Source organism: Haliaeetus albicilla, chromosome 12 (assembly GCF_947461875.1).
Source record: "Haliaeetus albicilla chromosome 12, bHalAlb1.1, whole genome shotgun sequence".
Lineage (NCBI taxonomy): Eukaryota > Metazoa > Chordata > Aves > Accipitriformes > Accipitridae > Haliaeetus > Haliaeetus albicilla.
In genome coordinates this window covers 33,923,433-33,950,530 of record NC_091494.1, presented here as the reverse complement: position 1 = coordinate 33,950,530, position 27,098 = coordinate 33,923,433, and the positions used below count along the sequence as shown (strand labels likewise).

Below are 27,098 nucleotides of genomic sequence, written 5' to 3'. Positions count from 1 at the left end.
CAGACCTACCATACACACTTGGCGTGTGTTTTGATTTTAGGGTTCATTTGTACCTGCTTGGCTCTGTTACACATAATCCATAGCTTTACAGCACCCATAAACCTAACATCGTAACAGCAGATCATACTTTCTGGTCTAGTGGAAGGAGATCCTTTTACAGGATGTATTCAGAGCAACTCTCCTGGACACAAACCTGCAGGACACCAAGGGTGCCCCCCAGCCTTGTCTCCATTTCCTACAAGGACTGGAGAACCTGGCTAGGGGATGCTCCAGACTGCAAATCCCACTGGGTCCCCCAGAGTACCCAAGGAGGGGAGGCAGCACCCACTGACCCGCAGCAACATGCATCCCTGGCTCCGATGCACCAGGCACCATGCTCCCCACCAGCTTCCCAAACCCTCGTCTCAACACAGTCAGCACCAAGCAGCTGCTGAGCTGAGCCCCATCACCCCATGAAACCAGAACAGCCTTGTAGCGACCCAAGCACCGCTCAAAGCCACCTTCCTCCCCAGGCTACAATCTGCAGATAAAGGCAGCGGCTTCGCTCTGCGACGCTCGCAGCCTCTTAAAGGTCACAGGCCCCGTTAGGTTTGAGGTTTTGGGTTCTGCAGGATACAGTTCTCATTTCTGACACCCTCTTGTAGCCAAGAGCAGACAGTGCTGCTGACTTCAGCATGTCCCTGGGGGCCCAAGTCCCCCCACTTTCCCCCCACATCCCTGCAGCACCAGGAGTACTCTTGGGGCACTGACCATCAGTCGTGAGGGTCCTGGTTTTGGTCCAGCAGGAAAAGCATCACTGAGGCCTCCAAGAACAGACTGTGGATCCAGAGTCTGGGATCATTCAAGCCAGGGCTGGGGTGCAAACTTATGTTTTAGATGAAGAGCAACAGGGAAAACAGCAGTGCCTCCAACCTCACCAAGAGAAAGTCTTCTACCCAAGGAAAGCCATGTCCTGCCACAACATTGGACAACCAAGCTCCTCTAACCCCCATCATAAATCAGCTCCATCATGCGAGTGGAGGGAATTTTAGGAAACAACCCTGCTGGAGAGAAGAGCTGGGAGAAGAAGCCACTGCAATGCTCCTGTGGTCTTTTATGGCCCTGGTAACTCATTTGCTGGCAAGACCTCCACCCAAACGGATGCATGAAGCACCTCAGCTCCAGCAAGGGGTCCCTGTTAGCAGGAGAGAGGTTACACACCAGGTATTGCTGTGTCTGTCAGAAGAGTCAAAAACCCCACAGCCCACCACCCCTCCTTCACGTTGTGCGCTGGTGAACAGAGACCAGCATCCACATCACACCAGACTCTTCCTAGAGCCCCAGGACACAGACCCTGGAGCTTCTGGAAAACTTCCTTAAAATAACCACTTTAACAGCCCTCCAGGTTGCCAGGACCAGGAAATAGGCAAAGCCTAAGGCAGGAGAAACAGGAATGCAAAGTCAAGGCATGAAAATATCTGCTGCTTCTCTTTTCATCTCACAGGTTTCATGTTTGAGGACCGAGGAGTACCAACTTCTGACAGCTTGGCCAGGCCAAGCTCTCTTGGTCTTCACCCTTTTGAGGGCAAAGGCTGGGTGCTGGGTTTAGCCCTCGGGGGCCATGGGCAGGTCCAGCACAACCCCACTCTACCCGACGTGGGATGGATGTCCCTGCCCTCCCCATCCCATCCCGCTCCCTCTGCGGGGCAGCGCACGCAACATCTGGGCAAGGCAGGATCCCAGAGTCTCATGGAGACTTGTTCAAACTTGCTCCCTGGGCCCCAAATTGCCCATTCTTTTCAGACTTAAGACAAGCTGAGTGATCAGCTTTGGCCTCCCTATGGACCTGTGGTCCGGCGAGACAAGCACTGCCCTCCGCCCCACACGGAGCTGTTCAATGAGCCGTTTCCAAACCTCTTCCCAAACCTTTCTGTGCCTCTCCCACTGCTGCAGCCCCGGGGCTCCACGTCCCTCTGCAGGAGCCGTGGGAAGGAGGGCACGTCCCGCACGGGGACACGCCGGCCCACAGTTGCACAGAGGGAAGGGCTGGGAGGGGGACCCCGGGGGTCAGCCAACAAGAAGAAGAAAAATAAATCAACCGCGTAGTGATTTACACAGCGGCATTCGCTCCTTCCTGCAGACCCACATTTTCACCACAGCTGCTCAGCAGAAGCTGGGGACGCTGAATTGCCTGAAGGGCTCCAGGACACTTCTGTGGAAGGATGTTTCCTTTTCCAGTGTTTTCCCCTCGATCTGCCCTCCCTGAGAGCACCTGGAGCCCCATGGACCCGAGGATGCTGTGTGGGTATCTGCTTCACTGGCTCCATCCATGAGGTTTTGCTCTGGGACACGGCGAGCAGGGCAGCAGCGCGCTTCGACCCAGCACCATTTGGGACAGCAAAGCCTTTTCATCCCCTGCCCTGTTCTGTGTGACCACCCTCCTCATCCCTGCACAGTGTTGCAGCCACACAGGCAAGTGGGGATTACTCCAAGGCAAATAACTGTATTTCTGCCCCCAAACAGCCAGAGCATCTGCCCCTCCAGTCCTGCAGCCTCAGCACAGCCCAGCCAGCCCACCCCTCTGCTCCTGCCCCCCATAGCTCTGCCTGCACAAAGCAACGCCAGGACCAGGGCTGGCTTGCACTCCCTGAGCTTTAACCAGCCCCAGCACATTGTGCAAGAGCCGTGGGCACCACTGATGTATCACAGGGCTGCATACACAGCTTTCAGCCAGCTGTAACTACTTCTGGGATTTAAATCAGCCTCATCTTCCCCTCCCCCAAGTTTGCTGGCCAAAGCTTTCCCGGGGAAAAGCACGCCATGGAAAAACCTGGGAAAATAAACACGGTGTGCCTAGCCAAATCCCTAGCCCCAAGAGCCGTGCTGCTCAGGGTTTAGTGGGGTATGTGCCATGGTGAAAGGTGAGCGTCAGCAATCTGCATTACCGAGCTCCCCAGGCAGAGCTGCTTGCTGAGGATGGTACCTACCCCATCCCGGTCTCGCTCCCGCAGAGCAGCCAGGGCTCCCACCGCCCCACATGAAATGGTGCAGGAAAAGAAGGGGTCAAGGAGGAAAAGCAGGGAGGAGGATGTTCAGAGCACAGCATAATGCTCCATTCATGGTAAACCTGCCCGAGAGGGCACCCACATGCTCTGCTTCTGCTCCTGGAGCTGGAACAACGCCTCCAAAAGTGACTCAGGTCCCAGCATGGGTGTAAGAGGTCTAATTTTTCTTCCATTATGAGCAATTTTATGTTCTCAGTGACTGTTAGGAGGAAGTCAGTGTGAGCTCAGACCAGCCCCAGGTGCTGCAGAGAAAAGCCCCAAACCATACCCTGCTTGGTCTGCCTGCAGCCCTGCAGCTCCCACCTCCTTCCTCCACTGTAACTGTGGGCTCCCAGCCACACGGCTAGGTAATTTTTAGCCAACTGGTAACATTTTGAATAAAATTACCTAAATCTCCATGCTCCAGCCAACAAACTGGGGTTTGGAGAAGCTTTCCATAACAGGGCAGTAATCCCCAGCGAGCCAAATTGCATCCGAAGATGTGACGCCCATCAGAGAGCTCCAGCGAGGACCACCCTGCTCCGCAGAACCACTGCCCTCCCCTCCTCACTGCCTGCCCTTCCCCACGCTGCCGGCACAAAAATACTCTCATTTCTTTTCTATCCTTGTGCATCTCTGTCCTGGACGGCCAGCCAGCCAGCTGCTATTCCCTGCCTGGTCAGGTAGATGGTGCTCAGCCAGCACGAAGAGGGAAATCATCCGGGCTAGAAGAATTAAATTGCCTCTGATTAAGCCAATAACTCAACGTGGTTTCCGCTGACAGATGCGGAAGGTCCTGCTCCAGCCCCAAACAAATGGGACCGAGTCAGATCCTGATTATCTATTTGAGACTTTTGCCTTTCACTTCGGGCTGGAAGGTGGCAGATAAACTGGTAGCAAACGTTTCATCAAAACCAGTGCTTTCCCAACTCACGTTCTGCTGAAATTCACCCCCCACCTTTGACCAGCTCTCCCCACACATTTCCCACAAAACCAAACCACAGCAAAGCCCAGTGGAGTAGGAAACAATTTGCCCATTTTTTCCCCTACAAAGTCGTGGGTGTGGGGTTCCGGGCGGGGGGGGCACAGGCTGGGCCCCTCGTCCTGACGGAAGCTGCCGGGCACAGGCAGCGGGGGGGTACGGGCTTTCCATCACATCACCCCAGGGTCACTCTCCTCTGCCATGCCGGATGTAGGATGTCTAATATTTCTCCAGTTCTGTTTTAACACTCACACCATCTTGGGAGCAGGAAGTTTAAGCCATTTCCTGCAAGGCACTGCTCTGCCCTTCAAATATTTTCAGCCTCGGTGCAAGCTGTTTTAAAACCAAGCCTGGCAGCTGGAGGTGCGAAAGCAGAGGAGGGGCTTGTCGAGGGAAAATTCAGTTTGCAAAATCTATCCAGTCCCCACTGCCGCGGAGCAATAAAAGAAATATTGCCACAGGCGATAAAAGAGAAAAATTAATTTTGCATGTCTAAAAATGAGAAGGAAAAGCAGAAACTCAAAACAATGTTCTCTGTGTCCCTCCCAAGGGATGCAGCACTGTTCCCCAGCAGAAAGCCACAGCCATGTCCCCCCTTGTCTCTGCAGCCTGCGATTTGAGGCTTTCCCAGCTTTGCTCTTTCAACGGAGCCCAAACGATGGCTTTGGTTTGCTCACTCTTCAAACAACTGTCCCATAGACTGTCTGTCCCACAAATGGGCTGAAATAACCCCAAAGAGATCCTTCCCGCTCCTCTGAGCAGAGGAGAAACCAAATGCTCATTCCTTGAAACTCCGCAGAGCAATTTCAGGCCGTACCAGGGCAGAGCTGGAAACCCCACAGACCCAGGTCAGCGGAGCTCAGCCCCATCCCGTCACCCTCTCAGCAAGGAGCAGTCACCACTCAGCCCAATCCTTTCTCCCCGTGCCCAAGGTCGCACATGCAGAGGAGGGGTCCAGCCCTGCACAGCATCCCAGAGAGCCCCTTTTCCAGAGAGGAGGATCCTGGCCGCGGTGCCTAGGGATTTTTGGGCAGAGCGGGACTGAGACTGAAAACTTTTGGATGGAGCCTGTGCCGAGCAGGAGCAGCCAGGAAGAGGAGGGAGGTAACGCTCTCCTTTCTGCTTGCTCTGAAGCTAAGGGCAGACACAGCCAACGGCACAAGCCGGGGGATCCCCTCTGCTACCACAACAGCTTTGCAGAGGAGATGCAGCATGAACTGGGCTGGAAGCCATGGGCCCAGGAGGACAGCAGAGCCAGGCTCTCCTCTCGCTTCTTCCTCCTCTGCTCCTCTCCTTCATAACCTGTGCTCCTTACTGCTTTCCTCTCTAACCAAATGGGGATTTAAATAAGGAGCTTGTTTTACTGCACTGCCTGAGCTCGAGAGATGTGCCCAGGCATCACTGGGGAGGGGATGGCAGGGAGGTGCCAGATGGTGATGGGGAGCCCTGGGGCAGGACAAGCAGAGTACACACTGCTGCTAGTGACACCAGGACTAGCTTCAGCCCCAACACAAGAAAAGAAAAGAAATCCCCCAGGGTCCAAGAACGCAAACATGGGCTCTGGGGAAATGCTGGATGATGGCGGCCAAGCGGGGAGGCAGACGGATGACAGCCCATCACCTGCTGCTGTCCCTGGCTGCTCCAGCCCACGTGTCACACGTGAGCACTGGTTATCTCCTCCCAGCTCTTCTTCTCCAGGTGACACACACGGACACGTGGCCTTGCTACAGGGAGACAAAGCTATGCCCCAGGGCCCATGCAAAGGCCTCCACTTCACCAAGCTCCCACCTACAGAGCTGCTCCTTTGCAAGACTTTTCTGCCCAGGAATTGAGGCCACAAAGCAAAGAGGAAACCCCAGAGCTCTTTCAGGGCCCCACAGGAACACTTCACCTCTCAACCTCAGGGCGTGCATTCTTGGGCTGTAAATAAACTTTTATTTACTACACAAAGTAGGGCAAGGAGGACCATTTCCCTAAGGCAATTATGGCAGGATCTCAGATTTCATCTGACTCCACAATGCGACTCCTGGAGACCTCAGTAGGAGCCACACAGGGCATGACAACACCTCTCCTGTGGCCACATCCCACCCAAGTCCTGCTTGTCCCATTGTTTCCAGCCCAAACAGGATCGCTCTAGGGTACGGCTCTGCCCAGCCACCCTACACCCAGGACTGCCAGGTTTGGAGAGAGCATGGCTGGAGCAAATTCACCTCCTACATCCCACTGAGCAACATGCAACCGAGGTCCATCCTCTGCAAATGAACCATGATGGATCTAATGTTGCCCTCCAGGACCACCCACATTCTCCCTTCTCCCAGCACTGATGTGCTGCGTTACCAAGGTCTCTTCCAGAGCACTGAACTACCTACGACCTGGGCATCATCCTCAGCACTCAACTGCATCATCTTGTCTTCTCCAAGGCCACCAAAATGGGTGAACAGGGGATCTTGGGGGCGGCGTGACCCCAGGGAGGGCCTCAGCAGCCTGTGAACTTGGCCTCCCACTTCCACCCCCTTTATCTGCATGTTGGGCTGCAGGAGGAAGCGAGTTCAGCCAGAGTTTGTCTAAACAATTATGTTTTATCAGAAAAGCTGCTCAGATCTACTCCTTTTTCCCAGGACAAATCTGGACAACTCCAAGGTAATCTCCACTCTCCTTCCTATCTGCACAAGATGGAAGCAGGGGAGGAGGACATGAGGCAAAGAGTATCCAAACACCCGCCAGTGCCTGCTCCACCTCCCTCAGTGTCAGCAGTCTCCATCACTCATAAATCAGGAGGCAGCATCCATCCCCACATCTGCTCCCCACACATCCAAAGTTTGCCTTCCAAATCCTTTTTTCCCCTCCAAACTACAGGTTTTTCAAATTTAGGAGAAAGCAGACTGAAGAGCACAGTAGACTGGAGAAGGTTTTGATACAGAAACATTTGATACCCTCCCTCTCCTCCTGGACAGCTGAGGACCTCTCTCTTTGTAGAGCCACTCCAGTACGCTGGGCAGAGCAGCTTCTCCCATCCTGCACAACCCCACTGCACCTCTGTGACCAGGACCAGCAATTTCCTTATCACCAGCTGAACCTCGAAAAAGAAAGGACTCAATGCAAGGACAAAACTCGAGGCATCTTGCCACATTCACCAGGTCCTTGTTACAAAACGAGAAACTGGAGTGGGTAGAGGGGTTTGCCCAGGACAATGAGCAAGCAAACAGCAAAGGCAGGATCCTGACTAGGCTCTCCTGCCATCCAACCTTTTGTCATCTTCTCAGTGTTTTTCTGGCTCTTGGTCCCTGAACTTACTTCCACTACAGATGGGAGCAAGTTGCCAGCAAACGCCCCAAGTACGTCACGCGTGTGATGGAGGACAGCAACCTCTACACCGTAATGGCATGAGCCCATGCATTTGTAGCTTCAGAGACTGTAACCAGGGACTCATCCTGTATTTTCATGTACCAGAGCTGCAGAGAAGGGTTCAGAGGACACCACTACTTTGATGCATCAGTAGAAAGGAGCACAGCCTCCCAAATTAGAGCAAATAACAAGCAAACAAAAATTCCCATCCAAAGTCGTAATATGCAGGGGAAGCAAATACAGGCAGGGGCTCCAGCCCAAGCTGGGTAGGGCAATACCTGTGATTTCCCTCCAGATCTACCTGTCACACATGAAATACGCCCCAGGTGCATTCATGCTGGAGTTGAAAGCAATGCCCTACAATTTAAGACTTGTGAGCTACCATACAGTTGTAACTGAGAAAGCTCCTTTCAAGAGTTTATGTATCATTAACTTTTATCACTGCTCTCTCATCCTAGGCACCATACCCTTTTGGATTCCCATCTAATCTTCTTCCCCTGAGATCTCCCCAAACTAAGCTTTTCTTTGAGAGAGGGAAGGAATGTCTGTCCCACTCCATGCACAGCAAGCGAGCAGGAGAGGGCAGAAGACAGAGCCATCATAAAAAGTTGAAGTCCTATTGATAAGCATCAAAGACAGTCTGACCCATGCACTTAAGTAAATGATTGTCCACAGCGACCTGTTTGCAGAACGACCTGACACAAGGGGATGAGGTTTGCTGGGGAGCTGTCACACACTATTGATAACAAGGGATTAGTGTCTTGCACAGTTCTGTCCTGCTGCAAGGTCCCTTTTCACCTCCATCTCTTTGGCTCTGGTAATAATATAGGAGGGTAAAATTTGTCTCACCCAAATGGAGAAGTCTCCAGCTGAACTGATTGCATAGGCTCTCTTTACATTCGGCAGAAAAAAATAAACCCTTTGAGGACACAATTCACACCAGCCTAAGGGAGGCATCCAGGTGATTAGCTCAAGTACAGACATCTCAAGTGAACCAGGGTGAACGGCATGCAGTACGTATGGATGAAGCCACATGCAAGGGATCCACTGGGAGCATTCTCTGCAAAGGTCTTGCTCATAGATGGACAAAGGTTGAATCCACAAAGAGACAAAAGGAGGTAGGTGCTCAGCTCCCACTAAATATTTCTGGACCCCTTGGAAACACTAGCCAGGGACCACGCTGGAGCTGCACCACAGAAAGCCTCTGCAGACCTGGAATTCACGGAATACCCAGGGGCTGGTAAGACCACTCAACTCAGACATAACCTGGACACTGTCTCCTGGGTTGAAAAGCTAAACATTAATCCAAGGTTATGCCCATATTTTCTAGAGCATCAACAATCTTTGAACTTCAAGGTACTGAAAGATGCTTCATTTCAGTTCTTCTTCATCCCTGCTGTACAAATTGCCTTTGCTACGCAAAAACCAACCCACTGCTTCCACACAGAAGAAACTCTAGACAATACAAGTCAAGGAGGAGCCAAGCAACCGAAAATCCCCATGCTGTCACTCCTGAGGTGGCACAGCAACCTTAGATGGCTTGTTAAAACTATTTGTTTTTCATAAATGCATAAACATCTGCAAAGTTTTGTTGTTTGCAAAATGTTTTGGACCAGACCCTTTGGTCCAGTTTTGTCTCTCAATATGTCCGGTACTATCTTCATGCCAAGATAAAATGAAGCAATTCAAGAGAGTGACATATTTATGCATGTGACCCTACAGAAATCCAGGGAACTTCTGCGCAGAGACCCATTCAGAAGACCAACAAAACGAATGGCCCAAATTCAACTAACCCCAAGAAAAGCAGCCCGCTCCCCAAGTCCCTCCTTTAAAACCTGTAACAGATGTAAGAAAAATTGGGCCCAAAGAAGTCTGAGCACAGGCTGCAATCCAAGACCAGCTGCTTCTTCCATTTATAGCCACATTCACTTCAGCTTCATTGCAGCATCTTGGACAACACAAAAGTGTCTGTGCGTCTGTTTGTTTGCTGGAGGAGTAAAGAACACAACTGGCTTGCTGTCAAGTTATCTTTTTTGCTCGCAACAATGTTTGATCTTCTAAAAACAAAGTTATCTCTCTATAATCTCAGTTCAATTCCTCAAGTCCTCTTACAGAGTTTATGGAGTTGGCACTGTACCCAGCCTATGGTGTCCCTTCAACTATTGGCCAACAGAAACATCTCGGGCAGTGACAGAGGTCTAGAAATAGTTTAGAAGAAAATGATTTCTTAACTACAGAAGGTTCATCACCATTGCCATTGCTTCCCTCCCCCAGCAGACAGCAGAAAAGTCACAAAAAGAGTGGCCAGGCCTTACTGCAGGAGATCAAAGCAACCTCTTTGTTTTATCTTGGTCAAGATAACGGATTTTATTTGCCTTATCAGCCTGTAGGATGATTAACCTAAATGTGAGAAAGCTTGAAGTTGCCAAAGGAGTTGACAGGCGGGGAGCATGTTCCCCAGCACGACTGCCATGGGCTCCAGACATGCAGATACCGCAAGGTAAACAGAGAAACTCTTGGGTCTGGTTTGTACACGCCACCCTCAGCCAGGGCTGCATCTCCCATCGCCTTCCAGCGTCATTTATACATATGCAAATCCAACAGCAGGCAGGAGCGCTCACCCGTGTTTCTCAGCGCAGCAAAGGCAGTTCTCTGCCCAGGGGCTGCCCTGGTTTGCATGCATGGAGGTGCAGAGCCAGAAGGGTCTTGCAGCTGCACAGGGCTCACACCCCAACACAACGAGCAGAGACCCCACAAGGCTGCAGAGAGCCAACAACTCCAGGTGCTGTGCAGTTGGTCACCTTCTGCCTGGAACAGGAGGCTTTGACCTCTACAGAGACACGTTCAGCCTTAGATGCTTCCTGCAAGGTGCAGGAAGGAATGACACTGATGCACATTCTAGCCCACAGACCCAACCTAGCAATGGAAGAGACCTGTCAGGTCATTAAGCCCAGCGCCAGGAGGACTCTGCAGCTCAGCATCCACAGGTTCGCCCTCTTCTGGTCTCAAACAACACAAGGGAGGGAAGGGAAGTGGGAACCATAACGCTTCCTATGGGAAAATATTCCTTCCCATAATGAATCTCCACTGGGGAGATCACTGCTTTTCCTATGGGCCCTCAGGGACTTCCAACAGGGCAAACGAATTCTCTGTGTGATTGCTCCTGGGTCTGGCTGCCTGCGCTGGAGACTGAGGGCAGGCAGGCTTGCTGCCTGGGGCATATGCTGCGTGGCTCGAGCACCCATGTGGGACCGTGATGGCATCCATATAAACTGTGCCCACACAGACACAAAGAAGGGGACACATGAACGTCAATGTGACTGGAGCTGAACGTGATGTAATGAGTTTGCGAACAGCATTCCTGGGGGGCAAAGATGTGCAGCAGAAGTTCCATCACATCTACATCACTTGGCCTCCTTGCCTGACATCCTCAGTGCCCAAAATACACCCCAAAAGGAACGGAGGTGCGCTGGCCGCTCCATGCACAGCCAGGGACAGAGAACAGGGTGGGAGGGGAAAGCAGAAAGCGCCCAGCCCCGATGCTGGATGCTGCCCTCCCCGTGCAGGCAGGAGGCCATGCATGTGGCGTCCCGGATCAGGCAGCGTCCCTGCGATGGGATGCAATTATCTCCCCCGCACACGCTCCTGCTCCTTCGTTCCAAGTCACTGGCGCTGCAGGTCTCCATTTTTCCAGATTATCTCATTTTTGGCACCTGAGTTCACAAACTGGGACTCTGCATTTCCCACTCAGCCCCTCCATTTGGTATCTCAGGCTGTAGGCACTTCCCCATTAAAAAAAAAAAGAAACCAACAAAAAAAAAGACTACCCGTAATCTAGCCCAAATGTGTCAGCTGGTTTTAAGGAAATGTTTCCCTACAGCTTTAATCTCTTTGTACAGTTAAATTGCAGTGCAGCTTAGGGAGCTGAAAATGATTACTCACTGCGTCTCCACTCAGCCCTGGCCTTTTCATTGCAGGGAGCGTCACTGTGTTAATAGTCATCCAAATCCCTCTAACCCTCAGCTCCAGCAAGGCGGCCCAACCCCACACTTGGCGTCACCCTTGCAGGACAGCACAGAAGAAGACTCGCCTGAAGGCTCAGGTGGTTTTGTTTCTCCGTCCCTGGGTGTCCATGGCAGGATGGAGGCTTGAGGTTGGCTGGGGACCACTGGGCTGCAACCCACACCATGGCTTCCCCAGCACACAGCAACGGGTCCCTGGTTTTTAGATACCATCTTCACAAGGAGCTCAGTGGATCTGAATTTTTTTTTTTTTAATTTTACCTCAACTCTAAGGCAGCTTCTAAAATAGCAAATTCTAAAGAAAAGGCTTTCCATAGGGGTCCAAGGCTGAAAAAAAGAGCAAAAAGGTTGAATTGCTTTACTCTCCTGATGGTCAGTCTGCAGTAAAATAGGAGGGGGGACCCTGGTGCTTTTTAAGAGGTGGGTGGCACCCTGCATGGTTGTCCCAAAGGGGGGCATCAGGCAGCAATGGGACAAAGACTCCAAAAAAGCTGAAAGCTCAGAGATGGTTCAGACCATTTTGCACATCACCATGGCAGGACATAGCTGTTGCAGAGGAAGATCAAGTCCCTGTTTTAGGTGAACGTTTCCATTATTCATTGTATCTGCCTTGATATATCTAAGCAAGCTTCAGAGCATCCTTGCAAGAAAGGACCACAGGGAAGGAGAACTGTGGTCCTACCAGTTGCCAAAAGCAGGAAAACGGGGTGAAGGCAGGAGCAGGCAGCAGAGCCGCGAATGAGAGCCTGCCTTGCTGGCAGTATGCTGTCTCTGGGGGCCTGGGCAACGTGACCACAGCAGCTTGTGCCAAGACAAAAAGGATCATCAGATCACACTGGCTTTCACTTCTCATCTGGGATTGCTTTTAATCCATCACCTGAGATCCCAGAATTGAGCCTTCACCCCAAATACAAACAGGTTCAGATTTGGGGCGAGCAGAGACGGAGTATTAAACCAAAGTGGAAAACATTAACTTTTCTGGGACCAGCAACGTCTTCTTCTCGACCCCGACCACCACCGTGTTGCAAAGCATGAACAACAACAGAAGAGCAAGACATTCAACCATGCATGCACAGCGTCAGCAATGGAAGGCATCAGCGGAAGGAGATGCTGATGCAGGAGGATGCGGCAGGATTAGCCACAACAGACTCGATGCGGCTCTTCCCGAGGATTTGCCTGTCCTCCACCCAGCTCGGGAGAAGTCCTCAAGATCCCTCCTTTGCAAAGGGCTGGCAGATGTCTCTGGGTGAAGTATTGCTGCTCCCACAAAGATTTCCCTTTCCTCTCCCAGGCAGCCTCGCTCAGCCACAGTGGAAAGGAGGCCAGTGGGGCTGCCCCCCTGCCCAGGGCCATGGGGGACATCCCAGGCAAAGCTGCTACTCCCAAACAAGCCAGGGAGGAAGAAGAGGGTCAGAAGCAGGAGGCGATGGGGGCTCAGCAAGCCAGCACCTTGCCAGCAGCTACACCAGCAAGGGTCACCAAAGCAGGACCGAGCTGCCAGGCAAAGACAGTGGGATGGCAGCCTGGGCAGCCAGGGGCACCATCACCCACCCCAGCCCCTCCTGCCATTCCTGCTCCGCAGTGCGGCACTACGGGGAGGAACCAGCTTCAGCCACGCTGGCGTGGGCACTGCGTGTCCTGCTCAGACCTGCCTCCCCAGCACAAGAGAGGAATGGCCTCAGCCGCCAGCTCCAGCCTGGGCCAGCACTCCAGGGCCAGGAGTGAACCGCTGCCCACAGCAGGAGCTTGGGAGAGGTTATCACCACCCACGGGTGGTCATATTTGGATGTTAAGATTTGGTAAGTCCTACGCAGTGAAGACAGCCTACCGCAGTGTCTGAGGGTGCGGGTTCAGAAACAACACTTCCCCTCACCTTTTTTTTTTTTTAACGTTTATTTTTAATTGCTTGTGCCTCTTTCTGCCCTTTGCATATTCTGTCCTTGCCTACACCCACTGCACAATCCTGCTCAGATTTCTCTGGACGACTCTGACTATACCAATCCACATTGCCCAGTCATCCCATCACATTTCCTTGTCCCAGCTGGGGAGCACCAGCCACCTCGGGGACACGAAGTCCAGCTTTGCCCAGGATGCTGGTGCAGTGGTACACCCATGTCCCGTCTCCCTATCACCAATGGCCCAACTCAATGTGAAACCCGCAGAAGTGCAGCCAATGCTCCCCAGGGAATGCAGGAGAGCATGAAGACTCGGAGAGGGAGAACAGGGATGAGGAGGAATATTTCTTGCTCTTCTGCCCCACAAAGACACCTCCTGCCCTCCTCCCCCCTTGAGAACCACAGCTCCGGAGCGGGCTCAGCCCACGCCACCAGCCGAGCCGTCCTAACGACGTTCAGCACTATAATTACTCCTTTCCTTTGTGGTTTGCTCTGAACTGCTGAGCTCTCGGCGACTGCCCTTCTCCTTCGACCGGCCTCTTCCTGCACAACACGCTCTCCTGCATACCTTTGGCAGCGGGACAAGGGGTTAAGGGCAAGGCAGCTGAGCCCCAGCAGCTGGGGGAAGACAAGTCCCAGCACAAGGCTGAGGGCAGCTGGAGGCAGCTGCCTGCATCCCCTGCTCAGCTGTTTGTGCTGGAGAGCCACCAAGCAATGGGATCGAGGGACTTCCAGTGCCACGGCAGCATCTCTCAGGTGCCCCAAACCCTGGGAGCAGCAAGAGGGAGCAGGACTTTACACCACATGTTGTCTCTGCTGCAGACATCAGGGAGCCAGTGCTTTCACTTGCGGGGTTGTGGTGGGGCCAGAGCTGCAGTGGAGCTGGCAAGTGTCAGCAACATGCTTGCACCCATCCACAGGGCTCCCTCAGGGTCCCTGTGCAGCCTCCCCAAAACTCCTCCACGTGCTTACACCAGCGACAAGGAGAGATGCCATTCACCCGCCCAGGGTGGGTGTTGTGGACCAAGGGGAGGAGCACGCTGAAACGGGGTCCTGCATGAGAGCAACCCAGGGCAACCTCGAGTCATGGCAATGGTGGAGGTTGGAGACAACTGGGAAGGGGACATGGGCTCGGGGAGCAACTCTGGCCTGTATGTCCATGCTGACACAGAAGGAGGAGGAACTGGAGCCCTCCTTACTCCTACAACTTTGTCTCCCGGCTCTTCTTGGAGGCATTTAGACTGAAAGCCCCTTTTGTACCAGGACCAAGGGCTGGCTCGCTCTGCAAGGCAGACCCCAGACAGCTGGGCTCTTGGGTAAAACTCATCCCCAGCAGCTGTCCTGCGCTTCTGAAGTCTTTTTTGATGCAAAGAGCCCTCCCACTCCGCACCCCCTGCCCTGGGCAGCTGGGGGATTCAGCAGCTTAGATTTTCTTCTGCTCTTAAAGTGCCCAACCATCTGCAGTTCAGAGCTTGGGAAGCCCAGAGCAGCCCAAACTCAGCAGGATGAGGCTGAACACCCACCCATGGGAGAAGATGGGCCTCCTGGGCGCCACACATACAGTGGCTGGGGACAGAGAGCCCGTAAGGGAGGTCCAGGCTGAACCCCATCATTGGGCTGGGTCTCAGAGCTGAGCCACGCCCAGCTGGAGATGGACCAACCTGCTATCTGCTGGAGGCGTTTGTCCACTCTTTAAAACCCAGCTCAGAAAAGCTACACCTAAGCCATACATTTGCTCAGTGAGACAAACCCACTCAAGTCTTACGAGTTCGGTATCAGCTCCACCACTGACTCCTGATTTGATTTTAGATGTGCACACACTGAAACCTGGCCTCTCTGGAGACCCTGTTACTGCCCTGTGATCGCAGGGCTGCACCCAGGGAGAGGAGCTGGAGCAGGAGCAGGGGACCATCCCATGGTGGGGCAGGACAAGGGCACATGGCTCAGCTCCAGGGCCAGGCACAGACCTCCCAGGTCCTGGCTTGGCCACTGCAAGCCATCCCACAAGCCATGGGGAGAGGCACAGGGTGGAGTGGGGAGGTGGTGCCCTCCAACTGACCGCTGCATCCCTTTCGGGAGAGAGCTCGTGGGTGATGGGGAATGGAAAAATAATTAACAGGCCAGAAGAGGAAAAAAAAATATCTCCAAAACGTTAGGGAGAATAAGTGACGGCTGGCGGGGGAGGGAAGCTGGCTTTAATATGGGATTAATCGAAAACAAGATAGAGCTAATATAAGCCAGGGCTCCAGTCTAATAGTGGCTCTGGTTCATGACGTTATTAGACTTTGGCTCCAAGACCAAAAAAACCCTGACTCCTGCTAATGAAGAGGCGGTTTCTGTCCCACAACCATAACCAACAACACTAAACAAAAAGCCATCACAACAACGCTTCCTCAACCACCGCCTCTCCAGCACCTCAGAGGCTTTTCTAGATGCTGCACAGGCCGGTGTGTCTGCACATGGGGCCTGAGTTGGCAGAATTGTTGTTTCCTGCAAGCACCCAGGCTTTTGGCATTTTCTTTTTTATTTCCTTATAGGCTTGATAGCATTTTTGATTCAAACTGACAGCTCTTTCAGCCAGGATAAACCCAAGGATAACAGCCATGTATGTAGACACATCTGAGCACAGATCCAAGACCAGCCTCGAAAGGCATCACCACTGGAGCTGAAAGAGCAGCACACAATGCTCAGCGTCCCCACACGGGCCGTGAGCCCGCAACAAAGGACAAAGGCAGGTATCAGTCAGCATCTCACCCAAGCAGCTGCCTGGAGCTGTACTCACCTTCTTCTCTCTTTGGTGGGCTCTCCATCAGCGCTGGCTGCTGCTTTGGCTCTGCCTGGGGAGGCTGGGTGGCCAGGGGAGGCTCCGAGCTCTCCACTTGCCGTGCCGGTGGGGCTGAGACCTCGGCAGCCTTTGCTACCTGAATTTCCACGCGTTTGGTAGCCGTGTCGGGCACAGGAGCGTTGGGCGTCTCGGCTCTTCGCTGGGGCATCTCCGGGATCTTTGATGCCGGCGCCTCCACCCTCCGGAGACCCGGCTCCTGGGACTTGCCGAGGGTGATCTCAGTCCTCCTTGGGGTGGGCTCGGGGGGTTTGTGGCCCAGCACATCTGCTCTTTTGAGGCCAAACCTTGACAACCCTGAGGTGGAATTCTCCACCTGCTTGGATGAGATGTCAATGGAGATTTCTGTTCTTCTGGACACCGGCTCGGACAGTTTGGGTCCAGAGAGCTCCACTCTCCTCAGAGAGGGCTTGGGGGATCTTTGGCCTGTGGTTTCCGCATGTCGGGCAGATGGCTCCGAATTCCTGGCGCCAAGTTCCTGAAACTTCTGCGTGGAGCTGGACACAGTGGACCTGAGGAGGGGGTTTGGGGTCCGTCTTTGTGGGGTGGAGGAATTTGAAGACTGATCTACCTCCTCGACCTCAAAAGATCTTTTCAGAGCTGAAAAACATGAAAAGGAGTTCAGAATTTAGTTACCATCCACCTGAGCATCTCAAGAGATGCTTACAGACACTGCCTGAGGCTTATAACCCCATTTCTGCTCCTTCACCTGAGGGTTCATAACCCCATTTAAAGCAGGTGGGGACTGAGGGCCAGGCTTCGCCTCTTCAGACAAGTTACAAACCCAGATAACAAAACTGGAACCAGAGCCAGGAAATTAAACCCCAGAGTAGAAACCATCCCCATGCTGCCCTCCATCCCACCTGTACCCCACGGTGCTCAGAGGGGAGCAGAGGGCCCCATCGCAGCATGGCAGAGCAGAGCACAGCACAGGACTCGGGGGCAGCCAGCGATCCAATTCCCAACGCCTCCCTTTCCCTCTCACATCCAAAAGATGTGCCGATAAACACAGGCTTCCCAGTGAGTGCTGCCAGTGAAATCCAAGTTGGGAGCAGGAAAACAATCACAGGAGAGCACCAAATCCATACAAATGCAGCAAGAAAACCAAAGGTGGCAGCCACAGAAGCTCATATCCTTAAAAACAAACCTAGAGATCACCCAAGCCAAAGACTGAAATGCTTTGAAAACATTGACATGAGACCCCAATACAAGGAAGGAGCCAACTGGGAAGCCTTAGGGACATCCTAAAACCTCAACATCATCATCCCCATTTTACCAACGGGGAAGTTAGGACGCAAAGAGAGACAGATGCAACATCAGATTGGATGCTCTGATTTACGCTTGAAGAGGCGGAAGTCCTGCCTTCACCGAGCCCCAGCACCACGCAGGATCTGCCCCCGCGCTCTCAGCTGCGGTAGAGCAGACACACAGGTCACCCCCCCACAGCAGAGCAGCACTCAGACAAGTGCCCATTGTTCGGCTCTGCCCAACACATGGGCCCCCCTCAGCACGCAGAGCTCCCCGGCCAGGCAGGCTACATAAGAATGAAACCCCCAACCCCCCCGAGCCAGGACTGTGTCTAAGGAAACCTGATGAAGCTGGTGTCAGACACTCAGCTTAGGGGCACAAAGCATCGCCGAAGGAAGCCTCCATCCATGGAGCGATGCTCCCATCCCAGCCACGCAGTTGAGGGCCAGTAGCTGCCTGACCATGTCCTGGCTTATGCCTGGACATCTGCGTGTCCCCCATGCAGCCCTTCCCACCCCACTCCAGCCAGTCCTCTGTAAAGAAGTAGATGCCCTTAAGCCCATCAGACCCCCTGCTCTGCACAGGAGCCAGCCAGGTGGAAACAAAAGGCTGAACTTCATGGGAAGGGGGGGAAACGCAGAGAACCGCTGCTGGATCCCATCCAAATGCCATGGGCTGCCCATACCCCCTGTGCCCCACAGCACCCAGGCAGGCATGGGGTTTGGGCAGGATGAGGCACAGCCCCAGGGTCCCAAAGGAGCCCCCGTGAGGTGAGCCTGAGCCAGTGTAGTGACAGCCTTAGCGTGATGACAGCCACACTGCTAACAACCAACACAAGCATCAGTAATGAGCGCACCCATCCTTTACATCAACAGGACAGTATCAGTGAGATTTAGCCTTTAAAAACCTGGGCTTGAGATCACACAGGACGCCAGGAGCCGGGGGAGAGACTTGAGCACAGCCTTCCCTCGTCCCGGGATGTCCACCCACCCCTGGGGTGGAGCTGGAGAAGAGCCACCACGCAGTAAGCACCCTCCTCTGCTCCCTGGGGCTGCTTCAATCCCCCGTGGCAGGACCAGGGGGCCTGGGGACCCTCCATCCCTCGGACACATCCGTTCATCGGAGAGAAGCCATCTGGCACGGCTGGGTCCAGCCAGCAGGACGGGGGGCTGGGGGGGGGGGGGGGCCGTCCACGTGGCAGCCACCCCGGCTCTGCTCCGACAGTAAATTGCAAACACAGCTGCTGACACCCGCCACCCCCCTGCACCAGGCAGGGCAGGCAACAGATGCGGCTGCCTCCGTTCTGGGCAGCAGGAGCTGGGGACAGCGATGGCCCCGTCCCAAGGCAGCAGCTCGGAGGGGTCCCAAAGGAGATGGTGAGGAAAGCGAGACCCTCGGAGCTGGGGCTCACATGTTGGACAAGCCATGCAACGGGGGAGGCACGCAGGGGTTAAAGTGTTAGGATACAGGCTTTGGGCTGCTTTCCCTTTTTTGGGGAGAATACCCAAAAACCGCTAAATATGAATGCCCGCCTGCACAACCAGCCAGAATGGGCACTGTGGAGGCTGGGACCAGGGACCTCCCCAGGATGCTCCGTATTAGTGACCCAGCAAAAGTCCCTCCTGGGAGCCCCTCAGGGACAGGCAGACATGGGCACGGACACACACCCACATCCCCCAGTTGTGGTTCAGACCCCAGCACGGGAGCTGCTGGGAAGCAACGGGTGCCTAGGATGGGCTCCCGAGAACGGGGTCCTGGCTGGCGTGGGCAGGGAGGGATGCACAGAGCGATTGACCCTCAATATTAACCTGATGGAAACAGCACCACAGCTGCTTTATGGCTATGAAGAGAGGAAAGCACTGAAATGCAACACATAACATCCGTGATGTAAAACCCAGGAAGGGTCCCATGAAGGGCACCTAGTGACAAAATGGTCTGTCCTGCATCTCAAAAATGTTCAGACATTGGTAGAAGGAGGGAATGAGGCAGTAAAGAAAAATAAAGATGTTTTTCCTCCATTTTATCTGCTCTGTTTTCTGAATCCTGTGGAGCCCCCCCAGCCATGTCACCACTCGCTTGCAGAGGCGAGATGCTCTCTGCAGCAATGTCTGCCCTGTGGTCTGTGCTTGGCACATCTTGTGCACTGCAGGTCTGCGCCTAAGTCTCAGTTCTCAGCACCCCCAGAACAATTAATCCAAAAAAGGTCCCAAACTTGAGAGCTGTTCCAACATGTCCATAACTCTCAGGTCTCCAAAACTGAGCTGGAGCTCAGACTTCCTAGCACAGACTTTTCTATCATTTTCCTTCTCCATCACACCCTGAATCCAGAATAACTTCTTAGCTATTTTTTCCCCAAAATGCCAAGCTTAAAACAAAACACCAGTCAAGCCCAGTTTGCATTTTGCAGGAAAACAAAGGGAGCGGAAGGGAAACCTGACGGGGAGCCTTTCCTCAGTCTTGAGCAAAACTGGGTGGGCAAGAGCAGCGGAGAACACGGCCCGGCCCGGCGCTGCCAGCTCTCTGATGGATGGGATCTCAGTTTTGTCCACGTCAGGCTCTTAAAAACTGCTTGTCACTCCTCCAGCCAGCCACCTCAGTCTCCATTTATTCCCTTCAACAAAGCAGCCTAATAACCTCATGACAGATGTGTCTGGAGGAACAGTTTGAAAGTAAATGCTCTCAAGGAACCCGATAGCAAAGGAAACGCTGGCGAGCATCTTTTCTTAAATCAACATCCCCCTGGAAATTTCCCAATACCAAGTGGTTTGGGGATTTCTTTTTGACCCAATAACAAGCTTTGGATACAAACAGTCCTGCTGACCCCCAGGGTTCATTGCATGAACCACCTCCATCATCTCAGTTCCCCTGAGTCCCCCTGCCACTTGCTACTGCCAAAAAAATGGTGACAATAGTGACTGGGTGGTGGGTCACTCGATGGCAATACTGGAGCTGCTGCATATGGCCCTTTCTTTTGACTTCAAACCTCTCGAAGTGCCCCAAGCCCGGGGTAAACCAGCCCAACCACACCAGCACAGTCTTTCTGGAGCACAGCCATCCCCTACCCTTATTGAAGGTCTGGACTGAATACAACACCCAAAAATGGCTTTTCTCCAGGTCCTTCTGGGCCCCGCTGCAGAAAGGAGAAAAAGGTCAAAGCCCAGACACAAAGGGGTTCAAAAAGTCTAAGGAAGAGCTGCAAAACCGTGATTACAGCCACAGGAGACTCAAGCCATCTAAATAATGCCTCCCATGCCAGTGCTGCAGTCCCAACAGCTAACAGGCAGTAAGGGGGTACCAGAGGCTGGGCAAGGAACCGTCACCCCAAAGGAGGGTTAGAAATGGCTCAGCAAAGTTTCTGACAGCAAAATCACAAGGACCCCCAGGTCCCAGTGGCATTCCCTTCCCAACAGTGTCACTGATTTGCCTGGGGACAACCCGAGAGCTTTCCCACCCATGGGTCTCTGTGGGATGGAATGTCCATCTCGTGCCTCTGGTTGCACAGGGATTTTGGTACCCAGCTTGTCCTGCCAGCACACTTGGCCACTGTCCTGAGTCCAACATGGTCTGGAGAAGGTCAAACATTCCAGGCACAAAAAGGGGAAGGACCGTGACCAACAGGGTTTGTGCTTCCACCTCTGAGACAGAGACCCACTACCATGAACACGATCCTCGGGGATGCCACCTTCAGCAATGGTGGCCCTCGGTGCGACGGAGCGCAGCTGCAGCTCCCCTGCTTAGCATCGCCTCTCTCCTGCTCCTTGCACAGAGAAGAGAGAAGACCTCAGGAAGCAAAACAACTCTCAAAAAAAAGAGAAAAAGCTTAAAAATAGCCTGTCCTGCCCAGAGCCAAGAAAGGAAAGTAAACAGCCTCTGCTCCAGATGACCCTCCTCCCAGCTTCCTGCGGGGAAGCTGGCGTATTCGTTACAACAACAGGAGCCGAAGGCAGGGCAGCGCTACGGGGCCCCGCACCCCGCTCCCACCCGCACGGTGCTGGGGTCCCACGCTGGCAGTCTTGGCTAATGCTCCGGGTCCCCGTGGGGCTCCAGGTCCACACGTCCCTGACACCCTGGGCCAAGGTGTCCCTGCCCCAAGCAGGGCCCAGGATGGCCATGCTGCAGGGTTATCCCCACTATATTTTCCAGGGGATTTTTGGCGCTAGCAGGGCTTCCCCAGCCCCACCAGCAGCATCCGATCTGCTGGCCGCTGTCAGAGGCAGCTGGCAGGGAAAGAGGCGGAGGTGCCGAGCATCGGAGCATCGCCCTTCCTTCTCTTCCTCTGGAGGTGCGTGCGCCATGGGGCGTGAGCACAAAACAACGTTACCATCCACACGCTCTTCCTTTTAACCGATTCCAAACCAATTCAGGCAGCTCTGGCTCAATCCACCATTGCTGAAGGCAGCGGCTCCCCTCCCACAGCAGGGAAAGCCCAAAATCCCCTAAAATGAGATTCCCAAGCGCTTCCTTTCAGATGCAACCACTGCCCCTGCCAGCCTCTGCCCACAACTAATGGGCCTGGGCTGGGAACTGCTCACTGCTGAGTCCCTTTGGGGACCAGACCTTTGCAAACCTCTCAAGGTAGTGGCATTTTGCTCAGCATCACGCAGCAATGGCCCCGCTCTGCAGGGCCAGCCAGGCAGGGCCAGCTTTAAAAAATACCAGTATTAATCCTAGCAGATGAGGGAGGCATAGGCTTTCTGAGATGGTACCTGCTGCGGGCAGCTCTGCTGGCTGTGCACAACAGCAGCAGCTCCTACAAACCCACAGTCTTGACCCAAACGTTGTCCAGGCCAGCCAGGTGCTTTGGGGCAAGAAATGCATGCCTTCATCCCTGGCTTGAACACTCCCCAAGCAAGTGCAGGGCCTGAGAAGTAGCAAAATATTTCTGTGTCTTTCTATTTTGTGTTGCAGGACTGGGGATGTCTGCACAGTGCGGCCATTGCGTCCTCCCAGTCACCCCACGGCCAGGCACCAGCAGGTCACACGCCACCAGTTAAAGCTGCTCTTTAGGGATCTTGCAAATTGGGAAGAGAGGGCAGAGGTCTGGTTCAAATCCCAGTAGCTCATATGACAGCCAAGAGTTTTCCAGAGAAGTCACAAGCCAGTGGAATGGCCAGGGCCTCCTATCTACACGCTCCTCTCCCAGAAGGCGAGTCCCTCCTTGGGGGTCCCAGCCAAGCCGAGGGTTCTCAGATGCTGTGAAGGGCTCTGGCTCCTGCCCAAGGGCTCCACATCTCCCAGTGGGAAGTGCCAACGTTACACAACACACCATCCACCTCGGCTTATCCTGCTCCGCAGCCCAGCTCTGGGCTCCCCATGGGACCTGGGGGGGGGTCAACGAATGAACATCTGCTCCTTCTTTCTTCCCTTTTTAAACAGAATACCCAAGTAACAGTCGAGGGGATGCTTTATACAAGGAAACCTCTATGCACAGAGCTCAGGAGGAGACCAAAATAAACAGCGAGGGATGCTGGCTCCTTCGGGACCTGCTTCGCAACCGGAGCCTTGGGCTCTACCGCGGCCGCCGTGCCCAACTGCTTCCCATTAAACATCCTCTGCCCCTCATGTGGTCTCCGTAACCCAGGGGTTACATTTGCTTGCTTGCTTAAGCACGGAAAGCTTTTCTTGGTTTTTTTGACACATAAGAGCCTTATGGGACTAGGGCAGTCAGGCGCCCCGTTATTTCACATGATACAATGGTACCGTTTGAGAGCGCTGACTTTCTCTAAACTGCTACCAGATGGTCACCTCCTGTTCCCAAGGAGGAAAGAGGGGGAGGCTGCAGGTCTCATCTTTCAAGGAGCCCTTAGAAACCCAACACAGCATTAACCGCTCACGGCCCTTAAAGCTTCCCAGACCCCTGTCACCAGGCAGCAGGATGCTCACGGCAGTTTTCTGGCCCCGCTCAAGTGCAAAGAGCATGTTCACCCACGTTACCGTGGGGCCACCTGGGTTTGGCTTATCCGAACCTACCGTTCGTGATGCTGTTGAATAGCTGCTGCCATCCATAACAGAAGTGGAGGCATTTTAGTGAACGAAAGGCTCAGTTACAGGGACAAGTAGGATGTTCTTCATGTATCTATAGGGTGTCCATACACTGTATATTAAACCTAAAGGTCCCACAGCAGAAGGGGAAGGGAGCTGCACCCCTGCTGCAGGGCCAGAGCAGGATATCTCTATCCCATCCTCAACAACAAGGTGCTCCCAGCTGCACTGAGCCCCTCAGTGGGGTCAAAAATGTGGGGCTGAGATGGGGAATTCACTGGCAGTGCGGGCAGCAAGCAATGCTACACACACTGGTGGAACTTTGCGAGTACACTAACAGCTTCAAAACAGCCTGAGAAATTCAGATCCCCTCTTACATCTGGAGTAATGAAGGCAGGGGACAATTTAAAAGCACCTTTCCCTAAGCTACCAGTCATCCAATGTGAGAGAGAAATCAGGGTTGCTGGATCCCCTCCCTGTGCTTATGCCAGGAGGTTTCACACTTTTCTTTATCAATAAACCAACCTTGTTGCAATACATACATATAAATACACATATATAAACACATATAATGACAATCTCCTGTTGTAGCCTGACTCTCACGCTGTCCTGGGTCAGGTTATGAATGGTTTATGCACAAATAAATTCTTTTTCTGACTTTACAAACAGCATTCAAAAGAAGTTGCAATAGATTGCGTGGTCTGACACAAATCGCGTGTAGAAGATAACGCTAGCAACGTGCTGTCAATATGCAGAACTTTCCTGAACTGTGCAAACAGTACCAAAAGCTGAGTTATGCAGAAAATCTGGGGATAAATGCAAGTTCAGGGCTCTGACATTAACCAGGGTTTTTCAGGCAGCATTTCACTCACAAGCAGTAAGCTACAAAACGGACTGAGACTGATGCAGCAAACCCCTCAATTACCAGAAATGAACATGCAAAAGCAAAGTTGGGACTAAGAATAGAAAAAAATAAAATCCACATTCAGATTAATTCAAAATCCCAGATTTCAAGTCCCTATAATGCAGTTCTAGAAAGGTTTTAGCTTTGACTTTCCATTACACTTTGGTTTATATAACCATTAACCCTCAGCAAAATGCTTCCAGATCAGACCAGTATATTTTACGTCCCTTATATTTATTTCATACTTGTACAGAAAATTACATAAAATACAGGGTATCCAGCCCAGCAGATTGCATTACTGGCTCTGCCACAGGCTCTCTGCAGCTTTTGCCTCAGGTCTGTGCTCCAGTTTCCTTTCATAAGGGGAGGAGAGAAATAAATCTTCTCTGCGCCTCCCAGGGGACTGCAGATTTGGTTTGGTTCACTAATATTTCTAAAACACCTCAAAATTATTACCCACAAGGCAAAAGCATGATGCAGATGGTCTTGCAGACCCCAGACTGCCCTGTGTTACCAGCTTCAGTGCTGGTACCACACAGGGTGTAGGAAGCCATAAGCACCCAGACACCATCCTCATGAGTCACGACTCCCAGCACATGGATGTGGAGAGTGACTCAGGTGGGCGACCAGCCTCCGTGGCTGGCAGGGACTAGGTGATTAAATCATTAAGTGATTAAGTCTCCGCTTGAGAAGACACTGATGGGTGGTGTTGCAACACACTGGTTAAAAAGCTACAGAAAAGGGTAAATTAGTAAAAGTGACTTAAGAAGGGACCCAGGAGCCATTCAGGCCCACAGTGCTGCCCACTAGCCCTGCCTGTGCCACCTGCTGATTGCTGATGCCATTGGGGCCAGCTCTGGCATCTCTGTTGGAGGGGACACCCAGCACCACAATGTGAGCAGTTGTCCAAACGTCCTTGATGGCTGGCAGAGAGCAGAACCCTCCTCCTTTCTCCTCCCTGGTAAACTAAACACGCTTTAAAAAATAAAAATCAAAATCCATCCTTTTCACATTTCCTCATATTTGCACTTCCAATGACCAGATGAAAGAAAGACTGAAGTCCCAACCCCAGTCCTCACCATGCTTCTTCCCTCCCAAACTAGTCCAGCAGACCAGTGCCAGCATGATGCTGTGTGCTGATGCCCTCACCACTAACCCCTGCCTTGACTCCCAGGGCTGGGACAAGGTGGAGAGCACCCAACTCACCAGCAGCAAGGGGCCATACAATTTTGTGATGCTTACTCAAACTGCCACCCCTACTGCTGGGAGGATGGCGGCGCTGACCGATGTGGTCACAGTGCCCCCTGCCCTGCAATCCATGGGAGGCTGCCTGACGTCAGCGGTGCCTACAGCCAGGCAACCCACCCCAACTTGCCCTAACTTGGGTGCCAGCAACAGGGCATCTGCTGCAGCGCTGGAGGATGCAGGGGGACAGACCACCCTGACACCCATGATGTCTCACCTTCTGGCACGCAAACCAGCCAAGAGCCAGCTCGGACAGACCCTGCACCTGGGTCACCGCTCCGAAGGTGTCCCCAGGAGACCCAAGTGCTGAGCTCTGTTCAGCAACCTCACAAAAGCAATCACGGTAAAAGCCTGAGTCACAGCCATCAGGAGATAAGAGCTCTCATTAATCTGGGGGCAGCTTTTCAGAATAAGTTGAGGGTAACAATAAACCCCTTCGTTGCCCAAGGGCTACTCCTCACCAGCACCATTTGCACAGCAGGGAAGGGAGTGAGGAGGGCTCTCCCACACCAGCACCGGCACAGCAGACGGGTACAAACTGCTGATGCCTTCATGACTAAAGCAGAGGGGTACCAGGACTAAACGATACCCTGCAGGTACGACACGAGAGGTGGCCAGGACACAACCCTAGCCCTGTGCTGAAGGGCATGACAGCCCACCCCTGCCCCATGAAGAGTTCCCCTGATGGACACTGACCCTAACCAAACTGGCACATCCCCATCAGGAACTGGACTCAGACCCATCGACTCATTTTACAGGCTTCAAACAAGCTTAACCAGGATTTACGTTCACTTGGCTCGTTGCCTCCATGTCCCACCTCTAAAGACCACGAAGGTGCCAGAGCTCACTGCAGTAGGAGGAGGGAGGGAGTTTGGGAGAGGCAAAGAGCCTGCGTAATGGTCCTGCAAAAAGACATTGCCTTAAATATCAAATATCAGAGTCAGAAACATGAATATCTGGAGTGATTATGGGCTCTGAAGTCTCCACTATTGTCTTTGGATTTATGACAAGTCCCAGTCCAGGCTTTTGCGGCTGCTGTCTGGGTCCTGGCTCCTGGGAAAATGGGCTGAGCAGCTCCCTGCAAGGAAGGGCTGCAAAGCAGAAATTAAACCAGCACCCAGACAGTGAGGCCACAGGACACTCGAAGGTGCCAGAACTCTCACTTAGCAGCAGGTTTGCTGGCATGCATTGGCCAAGAGACGTAGACATGGTCACTCAAATCTATTAGGCATGACCCAACGTGTTCTAGAGGCACCTCCTACGCACTCCACTGACATAAACCACCAAAAGGCAATAAGCAAAGCAGGAGAATGATTATATTTTAGGTGAGCCTTTTACTAAGGGAAAGACGTTACCAAGATCCCAGAGACTGGCAAGTACTTGGAAGAGCCAGCACAGTGTATATATTCCAAACACTGACTTACCTCCAGGCACCAGCAGTACACTTGCACAGCCAAAGTAGCTGCCCTGGCCCTGGTGTAAAGATTCATCCGCTCTCTGTCCCTTCCCACCCAGCCACTTTTGAAAGGTTTCTTTATGATTAGCGCAACACTGTGCTCACTTTGCCCAAGACTGATCTTAAATGGACAGCAAAAGCTCACCCATACCAG

The 27,098-nt window shown here is 53.0% G+C and overlaps 1 protein-coding gene across 5 annotated transcripts in view; it reads right to left on the bottom strand.

Moving 5' to 3' along the window:
- SEPTIN9 (septin 9) overlaps nucleotides 1-27,098 on the bottom strand; it is a 144,003-nt gene that overhangs the window by 44,837 nt on the left and 72,068 nt on the right. For all 5 annotated transcript variants that reach the window (XM_069798949.1, XM_069798950.1, XM_069798952.1 and 2 more), the window contains one exon: nucleotides 16,050-16,709. In XM_069798949.1, coding sequence (XP_069655050.1) covers nucleotides 16,050-16,709 — 660 coding nt within the window. The remainder of the gene's footprint in view (nucleotides 1-16,049; nucleotides 16,710-27,098) is intronic.